Source organism: Cebidichthys violaceus, unplaced genomic scaffold (genome assembly GCF_023349555.1).
Source record: "Cebidichthys violaceus isolate CVI_PGR_0920_01 unplaced genomic scaffold, fCebVio1.0.p SCAF_35, whole genome shotgun sequence".
NCBI classification, from domain to species: Eukaryota; Metazoa; Chordata; class Actinopteri; order Perciformes; family Stichaeidae; genus Cebidichthys; species Cebidichthys violaceus.
The window spans coordinates 649,063-664,062 of record NW_027176539.1 but is presented as its reverse complement, the minus strand read 5'-3'; the positions used below and the strand labels follow the sequence as shown (position 1 = coordinate 664,062).

Here is a 15,000-nt window from a genome sequence, read left to right as displayed (position 1 = left end):
AAAAGCTCGGCGGGTCACCTTGGGGTTGTTGGCGTCGAACATGCCGGTGGAGAGGCCGATGAGGAGGGCGTCGTGGTGCTTGGAGCGCAGCGGGGAGACGGAGCGCGAGCGCGAGGCCAGGGAGGAGGAGGACTCGTCCAGGGAGGACTGGGCCGAGAGGAGCGCCAGGGCGGCGGTGCGGCGGTGGGCCGGGGAGCACAGCTTCGTGAACAGGGGCTCCTCGCTCTGTGCTGGACCTGAACAGGGTGTGTGTGTGTGTGTGTGTGGGGGGGGGTTAATTAAGATCTGGAGACAGAAAAGTGTCTTTGACTCACTAAACGTTAAAAACCTCACCAGAGGAATCAGCTGGTCTCTCTGCGCTCCTCTCGACCTCTTTAGCGCCGGCTGCTGTTATGACGCCCTCTGGTGGCCTGGAAGAAAAATACACTTTAACATGAATAATGTTTTTTAAAACGGATTAAAGAAATTGTTCACTCCAACAATAGAAAATATTTTAAAAAAATCTACAAATTTATGCTTTTTCTGGAGCGTTAAAACATATTGTGGAAAATAATGAGTGAATCTTAAGTTTGGCACATTTCTTAATGTAAATAATAATAATAATAATAATAATAATAATAATAAAAGGAGAACAGTCACATCGGCTGTGGGGCTTCCTGCTGCCAGGCCTGCTGCACACCAGCTGGAGGACGTGAGGCCCGTTTAGGGGTCTCCTCCAAAACCAACGACTCCACGTCTGCTGGATCTGCACAGATTCAGACCGGATAGGGTTGAAATATACTTTAGTTTCAAGTTCAGTTCATTTATTGAGGACATTTGAGAACAATACAAGTTGATCAAAGCGCTGTAAAGAATACGTGTACATCACATGTGTGTCTGTGGATCTGTATACATTTAGACATGAGGAGCAGAGACGCTGAGCGCCACACTGACCCTGAGAGTCGCTGAGGTTCGTCTGCAGCGCTGCTCTCTGTGCTGCAGCGTCGGTGGTGTGAGGAGCGCCCTCCTTCTGGACCGCCGGGCTCCGGACCACAGCGGGCGGCGCCGGTTTAGAGGACGACTCGTCTTTCGGCGGCGTCACGACCTCGGCTGCTGCTGCTGCTGGCGGTGGTGGTGGTGATGGTGGTGGTGGTGGTGTGTGGTCGGGTTTATCTGAGGAGAACATGACATCAGATCACAGACGACGTCACACCACCTCCTCCACGTCGCTGACACGGAAGAGAACGACTGAATGGAGACTAACCGGGGCTGGAACTCTGGTCCTCGCGGACGGCGACGTCCTCCAGCTGCTGGGTGAGAGGCTGAAGCTCCGCCTCCTGGAGCACCCTCAGCACCTGAGAGTCTGGACTCGCCCCCCACACCTTCCGAGGAGCTTCTTCCTGCAGCGCCGCCATCTGTATCACTTCCCCCGCCGTTTGCTCTGAGACACCACACAGAAACAGAGACAGAGACAGAGACAGAGACAGAAACAGAAACAGAAACAGAGACAGAAACAGAAACAGAAACAGAGACAGAAACGTAAATAATCTTTCAGGTTTTTTTCTGCAGGTTGTTGTGATTTTCTCCGCGTTCTCACTCGGGTCGACCAGCGACTCACCGATGGTCCCGATGCACGTGTCCTCTAGAGTCTGTCGGGCTACGGAGAGGACCAGAGGAACTCCCGCCTCCCACTTCTTCCTGTCTCCGGCAGAAGACGACGCGTCCTCTGGAGACGCTGAGGTGGCTGGTGACAACGAGAGAGAAAAGTTCTCACAAAACCGTAAAAAAACAAAACACCGACGTGGATAAATCATGGTGATCGTGACGTTTTATTAATATTACTTAGTGCTAACTATATGAAGGCGAGCTAAATAAGTGTGTCTGTTTTCAATTCTAAAACAACAACCACTTCAAAAGATTACACTTTGAAGTGGTTGTGAAGGGAACCAGCAAGAAAACACACAAACAAGATCATAATCTTGTAAATTGTACTTTTGGTAAAAGAGTAACTACGGCGTTTTGAACTGGTCCAGTATTGATGGAGAACGCTGCAGACGTCAGCAGCTAAACAGGATGTGACGTCATCGTTCGGGGTGGCTGGACTTACTGGTTGAGGTGCAGGTTCCCTCTAAGGTGAGCTGAGCCACAGGAAGCAGCGGCAGCTCCGCCGCTTCCCACTTCTTCCGGTCTCCGTTGGAAGGGGGACGCGTCTCCGAGTCGGACCGGTTCTGTTGAGGGGCCGGACCCGGGAGAGACTTCTCCGCGTCCTCCACCGGGCTCTGGGCTTTGAGGTTCTGGTTGAGTCGGCGCAGAATCTGCTTTTTCTCGCTCTGTTACGCAAAAGAGATTAAAGAGAATTATGTCTCTGAAAATGGACTCGGGGGGGGAGGAGTCTGAATTCCTGCTATTTAAAGCATGAATGAATGATGATTGACAGGTCATACGCTCACCTGGATGACTGTAGCAGACTCTGGCTCAGGTACCTTTTCTTTGAGTGGAGTAATCTGTCAAACACAAAATGATAAATTGATATACCTAAGAAGTACATCAAATAAAATACTGTGGCGTTGCATCTCGTCGGTGTTTCGTTATGATTTAAGCTCTACAGGTGCAAAAAAAATCTAATTCCGACCTCCTCAGAGCAGAGAATTCCCAGACGCCGCGTTGGGAACCGCTGGCGTCGGGTGTGACAGACTTAGTAAATGTATACTGACCGCTCCGACATTCTTCAGGGCGGCCGTCATGGATATGGCTGCAGGCGGGGCCGGAGCTTTGGCAGCTGGGTCTGGCTGAGAGGGACTCGGCTGTGGAGGAGGACCGTCGGAGGTAGATGATGATGATGCTGCCGCGATGCCAGCCTTCAACCCCCGAGCCGCAAGCTTCCACAACACACAATACCAGAGGTTAGTCTGAACCGATGCACCGGTGCAGGACGGGTGACGGTAGGAATGTGCAAAAGAGGATCAGCGCTTACATGCTCCTCCCACGCTCTCTTCTCCCTCTCGTGAGCCTCTCTCCTCTTCTTCTCCAGCTGTTCCTTCAGTACGGCGGCGCGGGCGTTAGCTTGGGCCTGGTGACAAGAAGCATGAGGCTATCACCAGCAACACTTTGATCTTTTCCTGAACTTCATAAAAAGGTCAGTAAAGGAGAGCAGACAGCGTCTCATTGAGTGTCCTCACACTTTGTGTGAAGAACCTGGATTAAAGCAGGACGGTGTCAGGAGAGCGGAGAGGGGTGACATCGGGACTAACGGGAGATCAGAGACCGTGGTGCCCAAATCCTGCAGAGACCCGGCTCCTGGATCGGTTTGTGCACCCCGACCGCAGGACTCAAGCATAGTCTACGTTTAGATGATGTCGAATTTTGAATGTTAAGAGGCCGCCCAAAGAATTCACCCGTTTCTGTTTCCATTCATCCTGACGCATTGCTCTACAGGAACGTTTTCTGCTTCTCTTGTGTAGCTTTAAGGACCCACACATCGTTGTGTCACCGGCTTGTTTTTCTTGCGATCGTCTGAACGTTGTGAAACGAATCAGTCCGCAGGCAGACTCACTTTTAAAGCCTCGATCTTCTTCCTCCTGTGCTCGGCTTCCTCGCTGGACTCCTGGCTGTCAGAACCATCGCTGTCATACTGAGAATAGAAACACACACCAGCAGCAGCAGCAGCAGCAGCCGGGGGGGGGGGGGGGGGGGGGACGGAACGTCAGCGAGTAAAAGAGGAAAAACACTCATTAACGCTGAGAGTGAGGGAGAGCGGAGGACCGCACCTTCTCTCCTCTGAGCCGGGCTTTGATCTGCTGACGCTCATTGAAGTTCTGCAAGCGGATCTGCCTCAGTCTCGACAAGTACTCCTGAGAACAAAACAGCGCAGGCGTTACACACCGGAAGCTCCACACACGGCCACAATCGCACAGAAGTGAAAATCACAAACGACAGCACCTGTACATGAACACATCAGCCAGAACGATAAACTACACAACAGTTAACGATACAGATGCTTCTATTCATGAGCTCCATTCAAAGCAAAAAAACAAAGCTGCAATAAACAAGTCCAAACCGAGGTGGGGGTGGGTGCTAGAAATGGGACACGACGAACAAAAACAATGGTGTTTATTGTTGTGAGCGGCTGTGATTGGGGAGGCAAAGTAAAGACAGTGGAACAGCACGCGGCAGTTTGAGCTGCCGGGTTGAATTATGGGTCGGGGGGGGGGGGGGGGAGAGAGAGAGAGGTGTTCATGAAGGACGACGAGCCAAAGCCAGACGTGCTGTGAGTGAGAGGTGGACTGCGAGGCTCCTACCTCCTCCTCTTTGTTGGCTCTGGGTCTCCTGCACCAGATCGAACCGGCCCGGCTCCCATAGGTCGCTGCCAGGTTTTGCCGAGCTCCCTGTTTACCGGTCCACATTTTTTTTTTTTTTTACAAAAAAAAAAAAAGGACCTTAAACATCTAACAGTCATGAGCTCGAGCCAGGAGGGAACCAAAATCAAAAACATGTCTTCACCGTTATGTAACAGTGAGTACGAGCAACAACGACTTCCCACCGTAAATGACATCCAGCCAGAGTCTCCAGGTCTGCTGGACCCAAACGGACCTCCTTTGGACAAAACACTGCCACCAACAACAACTTTAAAAAAGGCGAGAAGGTCGTCAGAGAAGTGAGTCTGTCAGCTCTCAGCTCATTCTGCCCCCTAGTGGCTGAACATCTATTAACGCACAACTTCAGGTCATGTTGGCCTCTCCTACGTTCACTCAATTGCTCCTCCGGCTCCATGCTACTTGTGCTAACCAGGTCGCTAAATGGAGCTTTAAGTTTGACAACATTTAAAAACATCTGTGCATAGAACATCTGTCCCAGTAAGCGAGGGGTTTTAAGTGCGTTAGAAGAGGTTCCGTGTCTCAGTAACAGGACTAAGCACTCAGTAGAAGAGTCACTACGTACCAGCTGTCCCTCGGCACGGACTTTGTTGAGCATGGCTTCCCTCTTCCGCTGTAAGAACTCCTCGACCTGACCCCGCGGCCTGAAAACAGAACCGCTGTACAGTGAATAACGAGGAAGAGCTGAGGGATGTGGAGCTCGAATCCAGATGTGGAGGAGCAGCTGCTCGACTAACCGGCTGACGTGGGCCGGTTTGGAAACGTGCTGCAGCCTCTGCAGCTCCCTCTTGATGGCGTCGCGGTTCAGGAGTCGGGCGGGACCGTTGGGCAGCACTGGACCGGCAGCAGCCGGTACGCTTCTCACAAACAGAGAAGGAGGGGGGGGGGGGGGGGGGGGGGGGGGGGGGGAATTAAAACCAGTATTTAACACACAGAAACTCACCCGAACCACGGAGACATCTGGAACCTTACCGGATGGGACTGCCCGGTCCTGCTGAGGATCCCTCTCTGCTCGGTCCCACTTTAGGCTGCGGTTTAGCCATCTGGTCCACAGCGGCGTGGTAGTGCTCGTACGGGGCGTTACCGTGGAGACAGGCCGAAGGGCTGGGACCCTGAGCGGAGCACGGGACGGCCCTGTTTCCACCGCCTACAAAGCACTGAGCGAAGGGCACAAAAGAGGCGTCTGTGAGCCTGAAGGAGGAATCACAGAATGTTCTGTTGAGCTCTGGTGACTGAATCCAGTACCTTCCTCTCTGGGCTGCTCCCTCCACTAGAGCTCAGGACGTGTTTCCAGCCTTGTTCTCTGGCCTGGTTTATACGATTGATCTGTTGAAGACCACAGGTTCTTCACTACTTCAGCTTGAGATGGAGACACACGGTACAGTCACCCTTTACAATGAGACATGAGGAATGAGAGCTACCTTTTCTTTTTCATATCTCTTCATTTGCTCCGCTTTCAACAGGAACATCTGGAGGAAAAACACTTGTTACACTTCCTGATCCATCAGACACTTTACAAAAGACACTAACAGGGAGAGTTTGGACTTTGAAGTAAGGTTGTACAGTCAGGGTTCTACTACAGCAGATGAGTTCATAGAACCAGGACAGGAGAACAAAGTGACGTTCTGCTGCGGACGTGTTCCAGACTCCTAAAAGAACCTCCATCAGTTTAAGTGAACGCTACATTTAGGATGTTCTCGCCTCTTCACCTCGCTGTAGAACCCTGACTGTGGAGGAGAACCTCATACAGACACACTTACAGAACATCACGACCGACTCTTCAACGGATTCACCCACCTGCTCTCTCTGCTTCCGCTCTCTCTCAATCAGCTCCATCCTTTTCTTCCTCATGCCATCCTGAATGAGGCAAAAAGCATCTCATTGAAAGAAGAAGCATCTTACAGACACTCTCTTTGAGGCAGCAGGGCTGCTGCGGCTCACAGAGGAAGCTCGGAATGAGGGAAACGGGTGAACGTGGGGATGAAGCGTGACGAGAGAGAGAAGAGAAACGAAACATGCTGGTCGGAGGAGACCTTCACGGGGGAGTAAAAAAAGAAAAGAAGGAGGAGTCTAACAGTAAATTCAAGTTATGAGGCGCTCTCTGCTGTACCTCGTGTTTTCTCCTCTCTTCCTCCACTTGACTCACTCTTCTCTGGGGGGCTGCAGGGGGAGGGGCCTAAGCAACATATGACACACGATGATGTAGAAACAAGCACACGGATGGGAGAGGCCTCCGACACGACAGCAAAAAAAAAAAAGAAAAAAAAAAAAGAGCGTCGCAGTAACTGGTCATCGGCCATCTACTCACCGGCTTATTATGCTTCACAGCCGGTTTCCTCTCCGCGGGTCTTTTGGCTGCACCCGACACCTTCCTCCCAGTTAAAGGCACTCCGTATTTGCTGGCTGGTTTGGTGATTTTCTGGGCCGGGGCGAGTGGTGTGGAGCCAGGGGCAGGACGCTTAGCTAGTCCAAAGAAAACCATTAAAAACATTCATCCAAGTCAGTATTCAACAGCAATAATACAACGAGTGCAATGAACACAGAGCGACTAGTTTATCTCTACTTTATGTGGGAAAAGAAGAAGTGATGCTGACCTGGTGACCCCTGCACCAAACCCACTTTAGGCTGCTTGTGAAGAAAAGTATGGCGGAATTCCTGAGCGATGATCTGGAATCGGTAGAGAAGGAACGTTAGCGTTACCTGCAGCGTTGCCGCTGTGTACCGGAGCGAGCCGGCAGTGCGCCGCTCTACCTGCGGGGTGAGGAACCTCTCGATCCTGCAGGTGAGGAAAGGTTTGTCCAGGACGCTGCTGACGGACGGCCTCTCTCTCGGGCTGCGCTTGAACAGCAGCGCCAGCAGAGAGCGCAGCTCCTGGGAGTAGTGGACGGACACGGGGGGGTACGAGCCCCGGATGATCTTCAGAACCAGGTTCTTCATGTTGCCGGCCTCAAACTGGGGAGAAATAAGACGTAGAATCGCACTCGACGGTGGTAATAAAGCAGCGGTTATTAACCCTCCGAACCCCAAACACCCACTAAACACAGACTGAATCCGAATCTAACAGCAGACAATACGAAGTTTAAAATGGTGACATTTCATCAAAAACATTTCAGTCTACATGTTCTCATTTCAAATCTTGCCACAAATTAACGGTTCACTTTAACCAGATTCTGTAAAAAAACATAAAATTCTGAGCTCCTTATTGCAACTATGAAGCCATGAATGATTCGTCTGAGACCAACAGTCATGTGACCAGAAATCAGAACACCTGATACATGAAAGCATGCGAGAGAGCATTGCAATGCTGCGTATTACATCTGCACTAATGAATAAACAGCACACACACACACACACACACACACACACACACACACACTGAATACTTACAGCATGCTTAAGAGTGCACATTTCATACAGGACACACCCAAGAGCCCAAATATCACTGCAGAGAGGGAGGGGGGGGGGGGGGGGATTAGAGCAAACAGATGCACAGACGGGGGTAAGCTCTGAGGTTTACATCCATCCAATAAAGTATCAACAGGTATTTCATCATCATTGATGGGAAACACAACAGGCTCAAACATTAGTTCATTCAGAGTTGTTGTTATTTTTCCTCCATAACTCGTCTTCTGTCAGACTAGAGGAAATCAAACATTTATTTTACTTCTTTGTCTGTTTGCGTCTGTAGATTCATCATAAATTCACCAACAGTTACCATCAGATAAAGCCTCATTTGCATATTTAAACATCACATTTCAGTAAACTTGTAACACAATAAATAATCCTCAGTGATGAAGTGGTGAAGTTTGATGGTGATATCTGTGATTTATGCTACATTTATTAATAAAAACATGGAGAAAAACAGATTACTGTTTATGTCTGTTGACAGTACTTTCTGATACAAAGAGAGAAATCATAAATCCTCTCCGTACAAACCTTTGGCTCTAAAATGTCAAATGACAAAATGAAACAATATTCATCATTTTTGACCCTATTGTCTTCCCTTAAATGGAGAAAAAACAAAGTGCAGTTCTTTGCTGATGAAACTAAACGTTGAGTTCCTGCTAGACTGACTTCATCCGTTGTAACTGAAGTGGATTAAATGACAAACTTAAAGTGGTTGAAGAGCAAATCAATACTGACATCCTGCTGCAGCGACAGGCGAGCAGCTTCACTCGATAGAGAGGAGACACTCTTTCTAATGAATATTCATTCACACCACAAACATGGAAAACAACAACAACAACAGTCATCAGCACCTTTTGTTGTTGTACGGTTTGTTTTCACAGATCTCTGGCGACAGGTAGTACGGAGTGCCGATACACGTTCTCGCCAGTTCCACCGTGCTGAAGGAACGAGAGGAGAACGGGTCGCGTTACGCTTCATATAGATAGATCCATGAATCTATTCAGGTGACATCTCTCACACACACACACACACACACACACACACACACACACACACACACACACACACACACACACACCTGTTCAGCACTCTTGCGATCCCAAAGTCTCCGAGCTGCACCGTCCCATTTTTGGTCAGAAATATGTTCTACGTGGACGATACGGGAAAAAAGACGTGTGAATACAGGACAGACGGGCGAGTTGGGAGGGAAGATCTGGAGGTTTTAAAAAAAAAAAAAAGGGGGAGAAATACCTGAGACTTGATGTCCCTGTGGAGGATCTTTCTATCGTGCACGTGCTTCAGCGCCAGGCAGATCTGCACAAACCAGTCCATGATCTGGGGGGGAGGGGGGAAGACGGGGGAACCAGCGTCACACAGGATCCACATCTCTTATGATTCTAATGGCTGAACAACCCAAAGGAAAGCAGACATTAAAAGGGTCTGAATACATGTTTCTAAAGAGGAGCTTTACCTGCTCCTCTGAGAACAGCACTCCTTTCTGAGAGTTGATCTTCTTGAAGAGGTCTCCGCCCTCACAGTAATCCATCACAATGTACAGGCAGCCCCCCTCTACAGAAACGTGTTAGAAGACATTCAGAGAAGTCATGAGGAACACCTCACGCTTCTTTCAGCTCAAGGCTGAGATCTCGGGATCGCGTGTGAATACCTTCAAAAGACTCCTTGTACTGGACGATGTTGGGATGACTCATGTTGGCGAGAACGGCAACCTCTTTCCGAGACTCCTGCCTTTCTTTACTGGACATCTGTCGGGAGGACAAGGACCAGGAGGTGGAGAGAAGGAAGCATTAGGGAGCTCACATTGACACCGACACGGGTGGAGCGTGTGTAACTTTTAGGGAGCTTACCGCAGATATGCCGATCTCCTTGATGACGTATTGGTGTCCATCCTGTTTGGATTTGACGAGGATGGCCTTCCCGAATGAACCTTCGCCAATTTTCTTCACCTTTTCGTACTTTTCCATGTTAGTGGAAGGACTGGCTCCTCATGCCGGGGCTGCAAAGAGAGCATATCGGTCAGGGATTGACCCAAAAGCTGAGGGTTCAGAGTCGGTAGTATCTATCTATCTATCTATCTATCTATCTATCTATCTATCTATCTATCTATCTATCTATCTATCTATCTACCTACCTACCTACCGACCTACCTACCGACCTACCTACCGACCTACCCACCCACCCATCCATCTAGCTCCATCAAGGAGGACTGTGATGGAGTTACATAATTATATATATATATATATATATATATATATATATATATATATATATATATATATATTATGTAACTCCATCACAGTCCTCCTTGATGGAGCTAGATAGATGGATGGATGGGTGGGTAGGTCGGTCGGTCGGTCGGTCGGTAGGTATATATATATATATATATATATATATATATATATATATATATATATATATATATATATATAATATAATATAATATATATATATATTTTAAAGTACTCTTGTGTGTCGTCTTGTAAATACACATCCCTTCTATGTCTCTGTTTAAATACATTTGACAATTTTTACATTAAACTTACATTAGACCTGTTTATAGTACTGTCATCTGTTTGTTTGTGCCCTATATTTCATATTTTATTGTACATTTTAATATGTTTCTATATTTTTGCACTGTGTTGATTGTTTATTGTTGATGTTATGCACCTTCCACCAGGTGAAATTCCTTGTATGTGCGACATTCCTCGGTTCTGATTCTGATTCAAAGAGGACAACACACAATATCTACCTGTTAGCAACATAGCTAACGTTACCTGTTAGCCACATAGCTAACGTTACCGTTACATTAGCGGCTAACGCTAGACCTCCCTACGTCAAATATACGCCCTGTCAGTGAACGCAACACAGAGTGACATAATTAAAGGAGCTCACTTCGGTAGTTCGCGGTTAATACATGTTATTTATATGTAAATACTTAGCTTACCATTAGTCTGTTTTCTCGCTGCTGTCTCGCAGAGGTTCTGGTAACTTGCTACTGCCCTTTGCGCTCTCTACCTAACTACGGCGCTATTTTTTTTTTTTTTGCTGAGTGTTTCATTGGTCGCCGTCACATTCCTCAACCGTGGATTGGTTTAAGCGGCTGTCCGTCATCTTTCACGGTGAAAGACGGGCCGATAGTCTCCACCCCCTAACTGTTGCTGTGGACATTTCCCCTTAGCAACCACAAGCCAATCATTGAAGTGCAGCGACGACAGAAACCGTTGCACCAAATACACTTTATATACTTTTACTTACTGTTTATACCTCAGCAATAGATATAATTATATTTATATATATATCTATATATATAGATATATATATACATATGTATATATATCTATATACATATGTATATATACTGTATATTTATAGATATATATAAATATTACAATATATATATATATATATATTACATTTATATTGGTATTTATACATATATATAAATATAAAATATATATATCTATTGCTGAGGTATAAGCAGTAAGTAAAAGTATATAAAATGTATTTGGTGCAATATATTTATATATACACATGTATATTTATATATACAAATATAAATATATTTGTATATATATGTATTCATAATGTTTCATTAATAAATGCAGAGCTGTTGTGTTATGAAATATAAGTATTTTATGTGTTAAGACAATAAAATGTCACACTTTGACGTTACAAAAGTATTAATAACAATAAACACAGCTTTTAACCCCAAGATACTTCTTTATTGTTCCGTTTATGAATTTCCAATAGAATTCTTCATGCACAAAATACATTTCTGCTGCAGAGCGTTTAAAGATGACGCACGATCTCCTGAAAACGAGCTTCTCCCGATCTGAAGGGAGTCTCCTAAAAGCTCCTCGTGATGAGTTCAAGTCCCTCTGGTGAACATCGGTCCGTTTATTAAAACACAACATTGGAGTTCACAAAGAAGAAAGAGCTCGTTTTGGTGAACGTCTGGTTTCACAAAAATTGGTTTTAAGAACACTCATGTCTGTACATGGTGGTTCCGTTGCCTCGGTGATGGAAACGTTGTCGGCTGAAACGCTGATATTATAAACAGATCGACTAAACACACGCAGCAGGAGGAGGAGGAGGAGACGTCTGTACAGCTCAGTGGAGCTTCAGTGACAGAAGAAACATGGTCTAAACTACACAAAACACAAAGTACTTGGTGTTAACGCTTCTCTAGTTTTTTTTATTTTTCATAACCCAAAAATATTCAGACACTTCAAATCCACTGTCGCCCCTTTTGTGTTTTCCTTTCCTAAAAAAAAAAAGAGTATTTCCATTTAATATAGATGGAAATGGGAATAACAGGAGCAACAAACAAAAAAAGTTTCATCCAGAAACATGTTTTTTTTTTTTTTTTGAAGTGACATGAAATACATAAACCGGTATTCACAGGATAAAGTGCATTAAAAAAAAAAAAAAAGGGAGACGTGATATTTATCTTTTTTTGTTTTTTTAAAGGAGAGCGTTGCCGGGCGGATCACTCTCCGGAGCGACAGCAGGCCCTGAAGCCACACTGCAGGTTCTGGCAGCCGCTGGCCGTGTCCGCGTGAGGACCTGCGGAGAAACACCACACGGTGGTCACCTACGGAACTACACGCTACGGGACGCACGAACAATACTAGAAAAAAAACAAAATCATTGTAATTTAAATACATACATGTAATGAAGTGAATACTGACGGCGTCATAGCAGCTACTGTAATGCCTACTTACCTTCCACCTCAGTAGCACCTGCTCCTTACACTAAGACACATGCTATGCAGGTGAGTTAGTGATGTTTGTTACAGCTGGAACACATCGTTATAGATCTGCTTCACATTCACATGTTTAAAGGGACAGTTCACCCCAAAACCAAAATCAAGTACATATACCTCCTCCTCCCGGTTCTGAAAAGTGAAGTCAAAGCTTTGTGTGTTAAAGCTGCATTCTCTCTAGTGTCCACCAGGGGGCGACTCCTCTGGTTGTATAGAAGTCTAGTGTAAAATGACTCTACTTCTCTCTGGATTAAAATAAATAATTGAATGACTCTTTAGGACCCGGTGCGGTTGGCTTCAGTTTCACTTGTTACCGTTGATGTTGTCGCAGTAATAGAAGTGCTCGTCGTTGAGGGACGGACAGGCCGACACCAGCTCCTGCAGCCCCACCTCAGTGATGAAGAGGCAGCCGGACAGGTTGAGATGCTCCAGGAACGGAAGCCCTCCACGCTGCGACAGAGCCCTGAAACACACACACACACACACACACACACACACACACACACAGAGATAATCCAGTCTGAACCTAATAAAGGCAAAACTGTTGACTGTAGCAAATGTTCTGCACAACATCTTCCTCTATTAATCTAATAATGACGACATGCACTTCTTCTTCTCCATTTGATTCACTGTGAATAAACAGTCTGAACTCATCTCACCAAAACTGCGTAGGTGAGGAAGGTTGCAGGAGATAAGTGGAACAAATGACCAACGCGAGTGTAGTCACCGCCTTCTGAAAATAACTAATAACTACACTCACCACTAAATGCTGTTTAGAAACAGCAACCTGACAAAAGTGATCACATCAGTGTCTGAAGATACTGAACTCTATGTGAGAGAGAGAAGAGAGAGACAGACAGAGAGAGAGAGAGAGAGAGAGCGAGAGAGAGAGACAGAGAGAGAGAGAGAGAGAGAGAGCGACAGAGCGAGAGAGAGAGAGACAGAGAAAAGAGGAAGGGAGAGGAAGAGGAGAGAGAGACACAGAGAGAGAGAGACAGAGAGACAGACAGACAGACACAGAGAGAGAGACAGACAGACAGACAGACAGAGACACAGAGAGAGAGACAGAGGGAGCGAGAGAGACAGACAGAGAGCGAGAGAGACAGAGATAGAGAGAGAGACAGACAGAGAGAGACAGACAGACAGACAGACAGAGATAGAGATCTTTACCTCAAGCCCAGGTCTGTGACTTGATAACATCCGGAGAGGCTGAGAAACCTCAGAGAGCGTTTTGCCTCCGACCGGTCAGTCCTGTTTTCCCGCTCGGGGCACCGCAGGGCCCCAAAAGAGGAGCATTTAGTCCGAAACTCTGCGGCGCCGCTCCTGGTGGAGCCCGACTCGCACCGAGGCCCGCCAAAAGTCCTGAGGGCCGCGTCTCCGGTGCAGCAGGTGGAGTGACCGCAGAGCATTTCTCCCGACACGCCGGCGTACTGCTGATGCAAGAAGGAGGCGTTCGGGCCGGTCCTGTGCCCGCGCCTCCTGCAGCAGCACGAGCTCCCCGCGAGCTGCGCCTCCACCAAGCTCTCCGCCACGGGGAGAGACAGCCCGCCGCGGCGGCTCCACTCCGCCGCATCCTCGATGTCGGCGAGGTCCGAGGGGTCCAGGACCCACACTTGCGTCGGGGTGCCGGCGCCGCCCCAGCGCTCCGCCCCCGGCTTGAAAACGATGGCCTGCCGCCGGCGCCCGGCCGGATGCAGGTTCCTCTCTTCCGTGAGCGTGATGGGGATCGGGGAACTCTTGAGGAGCTTGGCCCGCCGGTCCGAGCGCTGGTCAAAGCAGGTGGAGGAGGTGGGGTCGCCCAGACCGACGGACAGCTTCTTGGTGGTGTAGTCCGTGATCTTCTCGCACCCCGACAGATCCAGGTGCTCCAGAGAGAGACACGCTCCGAGAGACGACCAGCTGAAAAGAGGGAGAACGCGGTGAGGAGCTTATCGTACATAAAAAAAAAAAAAAACAGAACCGACCGGGTTGACTTTGAACATTTACCTGTCAAACGCACAATCGGTAACATCCGTCTGGGTCAGGTCCAGGTGAGTGATGTTGGGGCAGAGGCTGAGGATCTGGCGCACCTGAAAGACAGAGGACATCACAGCTCGGACACGCTCTTCATCACGAGTCATTACCGAGTCAGAATAAAGATCTCGGGCCGCATACCATTTTACTGGAGACCGTAGAACTGTAGGCCAGAACGATGGACTTCACAGACGGACCCACGGCCGGCAGCAGGTTCTGGATGATCCCGTTCAGAAGCCTCTTCTCTCGCTGAGCGGTGTCGATGGCCAGGGAGCCTCGTTTGGACTCATCTGAAGAGATGGGGAACCAGAACAACGGACGGTTTAGACATAGAACCCGTGGAACCTTCGTTCCACGAAAACGGGGGAACTTTGGTGACCATTCTTTATATTATTACACATTTTTCTTTCCTTACCGGACTCGTCGACATCAGCGTCCTCGTCC

At 47.8% G+C, this 15,000-nt stretch overlaps 2 protein-coding genes across 2 annotated transcripts in view; both read right to left on the bottom strand.

Moving 5' to 3' along the window:
- The window catches only part of nek1 (NIMA-related kinase 1), a 14,980-nt gene extending 4,191 nt beyond the window's left edge, over nt 1-10,789 (bottom strand). Inside the window, 31 exon segments of the mRNA XM_068725427.1 lie at nt 19-236; nt 334-410; nt 640-745; nt 934-1,152; nt 1,244-1,420; nt 1,598-1,723; nt 2,087-2,309; nt 2,430-2,483; nt 2,694-2,858; nt 2,954-3,049; nt 3,533-3,610; nt 3,747-3,830; nt 4,278-4,364; nt 4,918-4,996; nt 5,090-5,209; nt 5,325-5,509; nt 5,598-5,678; nt 5,774-5,821; nt 6,150-6,209; nt 6,463-6,528; nt 6,661-6,815; nt 6,947-7,019; nt 7,104-7,304; nt 7,740-7,794; nt 8,612-8,698; nt 8,839-8,906; nt 9,012-9,095; nt 9,232-9,329; nt 9,427-9,523; nt 9,626-9,774; nt 10,723-10,789. Coding sequence (XP_068581528.1) covers nt 19-236; nt 334-410; nt 640-745; nt 934-1,152; nt 1,244-1,420; nt 1,598-1,723; nt 2,087-2,309; nt 2,430-2,483; nt 2,694-2,858; nt 2,954-3,049; nt 3,533-3,610; nt 3,747-3,830; nt 4,278-4,364; nt 4,918-4,996; nt 5,090-5,209; nt 5,325-5,509; nt 5,598-5,678; nt 5,774-5,821; nt 6,150-6,209; nt 6,463-6,528; nt 6,661-6,815; nt 6,947-7,019; nt 7,104-7,304; nt 7,740-7,794; nt 8,612-8,698; nt 8,839-8,906; nt 9,012-9,095; nt 9,232-9,329; nt 9,427-9,523; nt 9,626-9,742 — 3,384 coding nt within the window. The 5' untranslated portion in view covers nt 9,743-9,774; nt 10,723-10,789.
- A 689-nt stretch (nt 10,790-11,478) lies between these two features.
- The window catches only part of fbxl5 (F-box and leucine-rich repeat protein 5), a 7,340-nt gene continuing 3,818 nt past the window's right edge, over nt 11,479-15,000 (bottom strand). The window contains exons 6-11 of the mRNA XM_068725408.1: nt 14,972-15,000; nt 14,698-14,846; nt 14,530-14,612; nt 13,714-14,442; nt 12,858-13,006; nt 11,479-12,344 (exon numbers count right to left, since the gene is read on the bottom strand). The exon at nt 14,972-15,000 is cut by the window's right edge and continues 97 nt beyond it. Coding sequence (XP_068581509.1) covers nt 12,268-12,344; nt 12,858-13,006; nt 13,714-14,442; nt 14,530-14,612; nt 14,698-14,846; nt 14,972-15,000 — 1,216 coding nt within the window. The 3' untranslated portion in view covers nt 11,479-12,267. The remainder of the gene's footprint in view (nt 12,345-12,857; nt 13,007-13,713; nt 14,443-14,529; nt 14,613-14,697; nt 14,847-14,971) is intronic.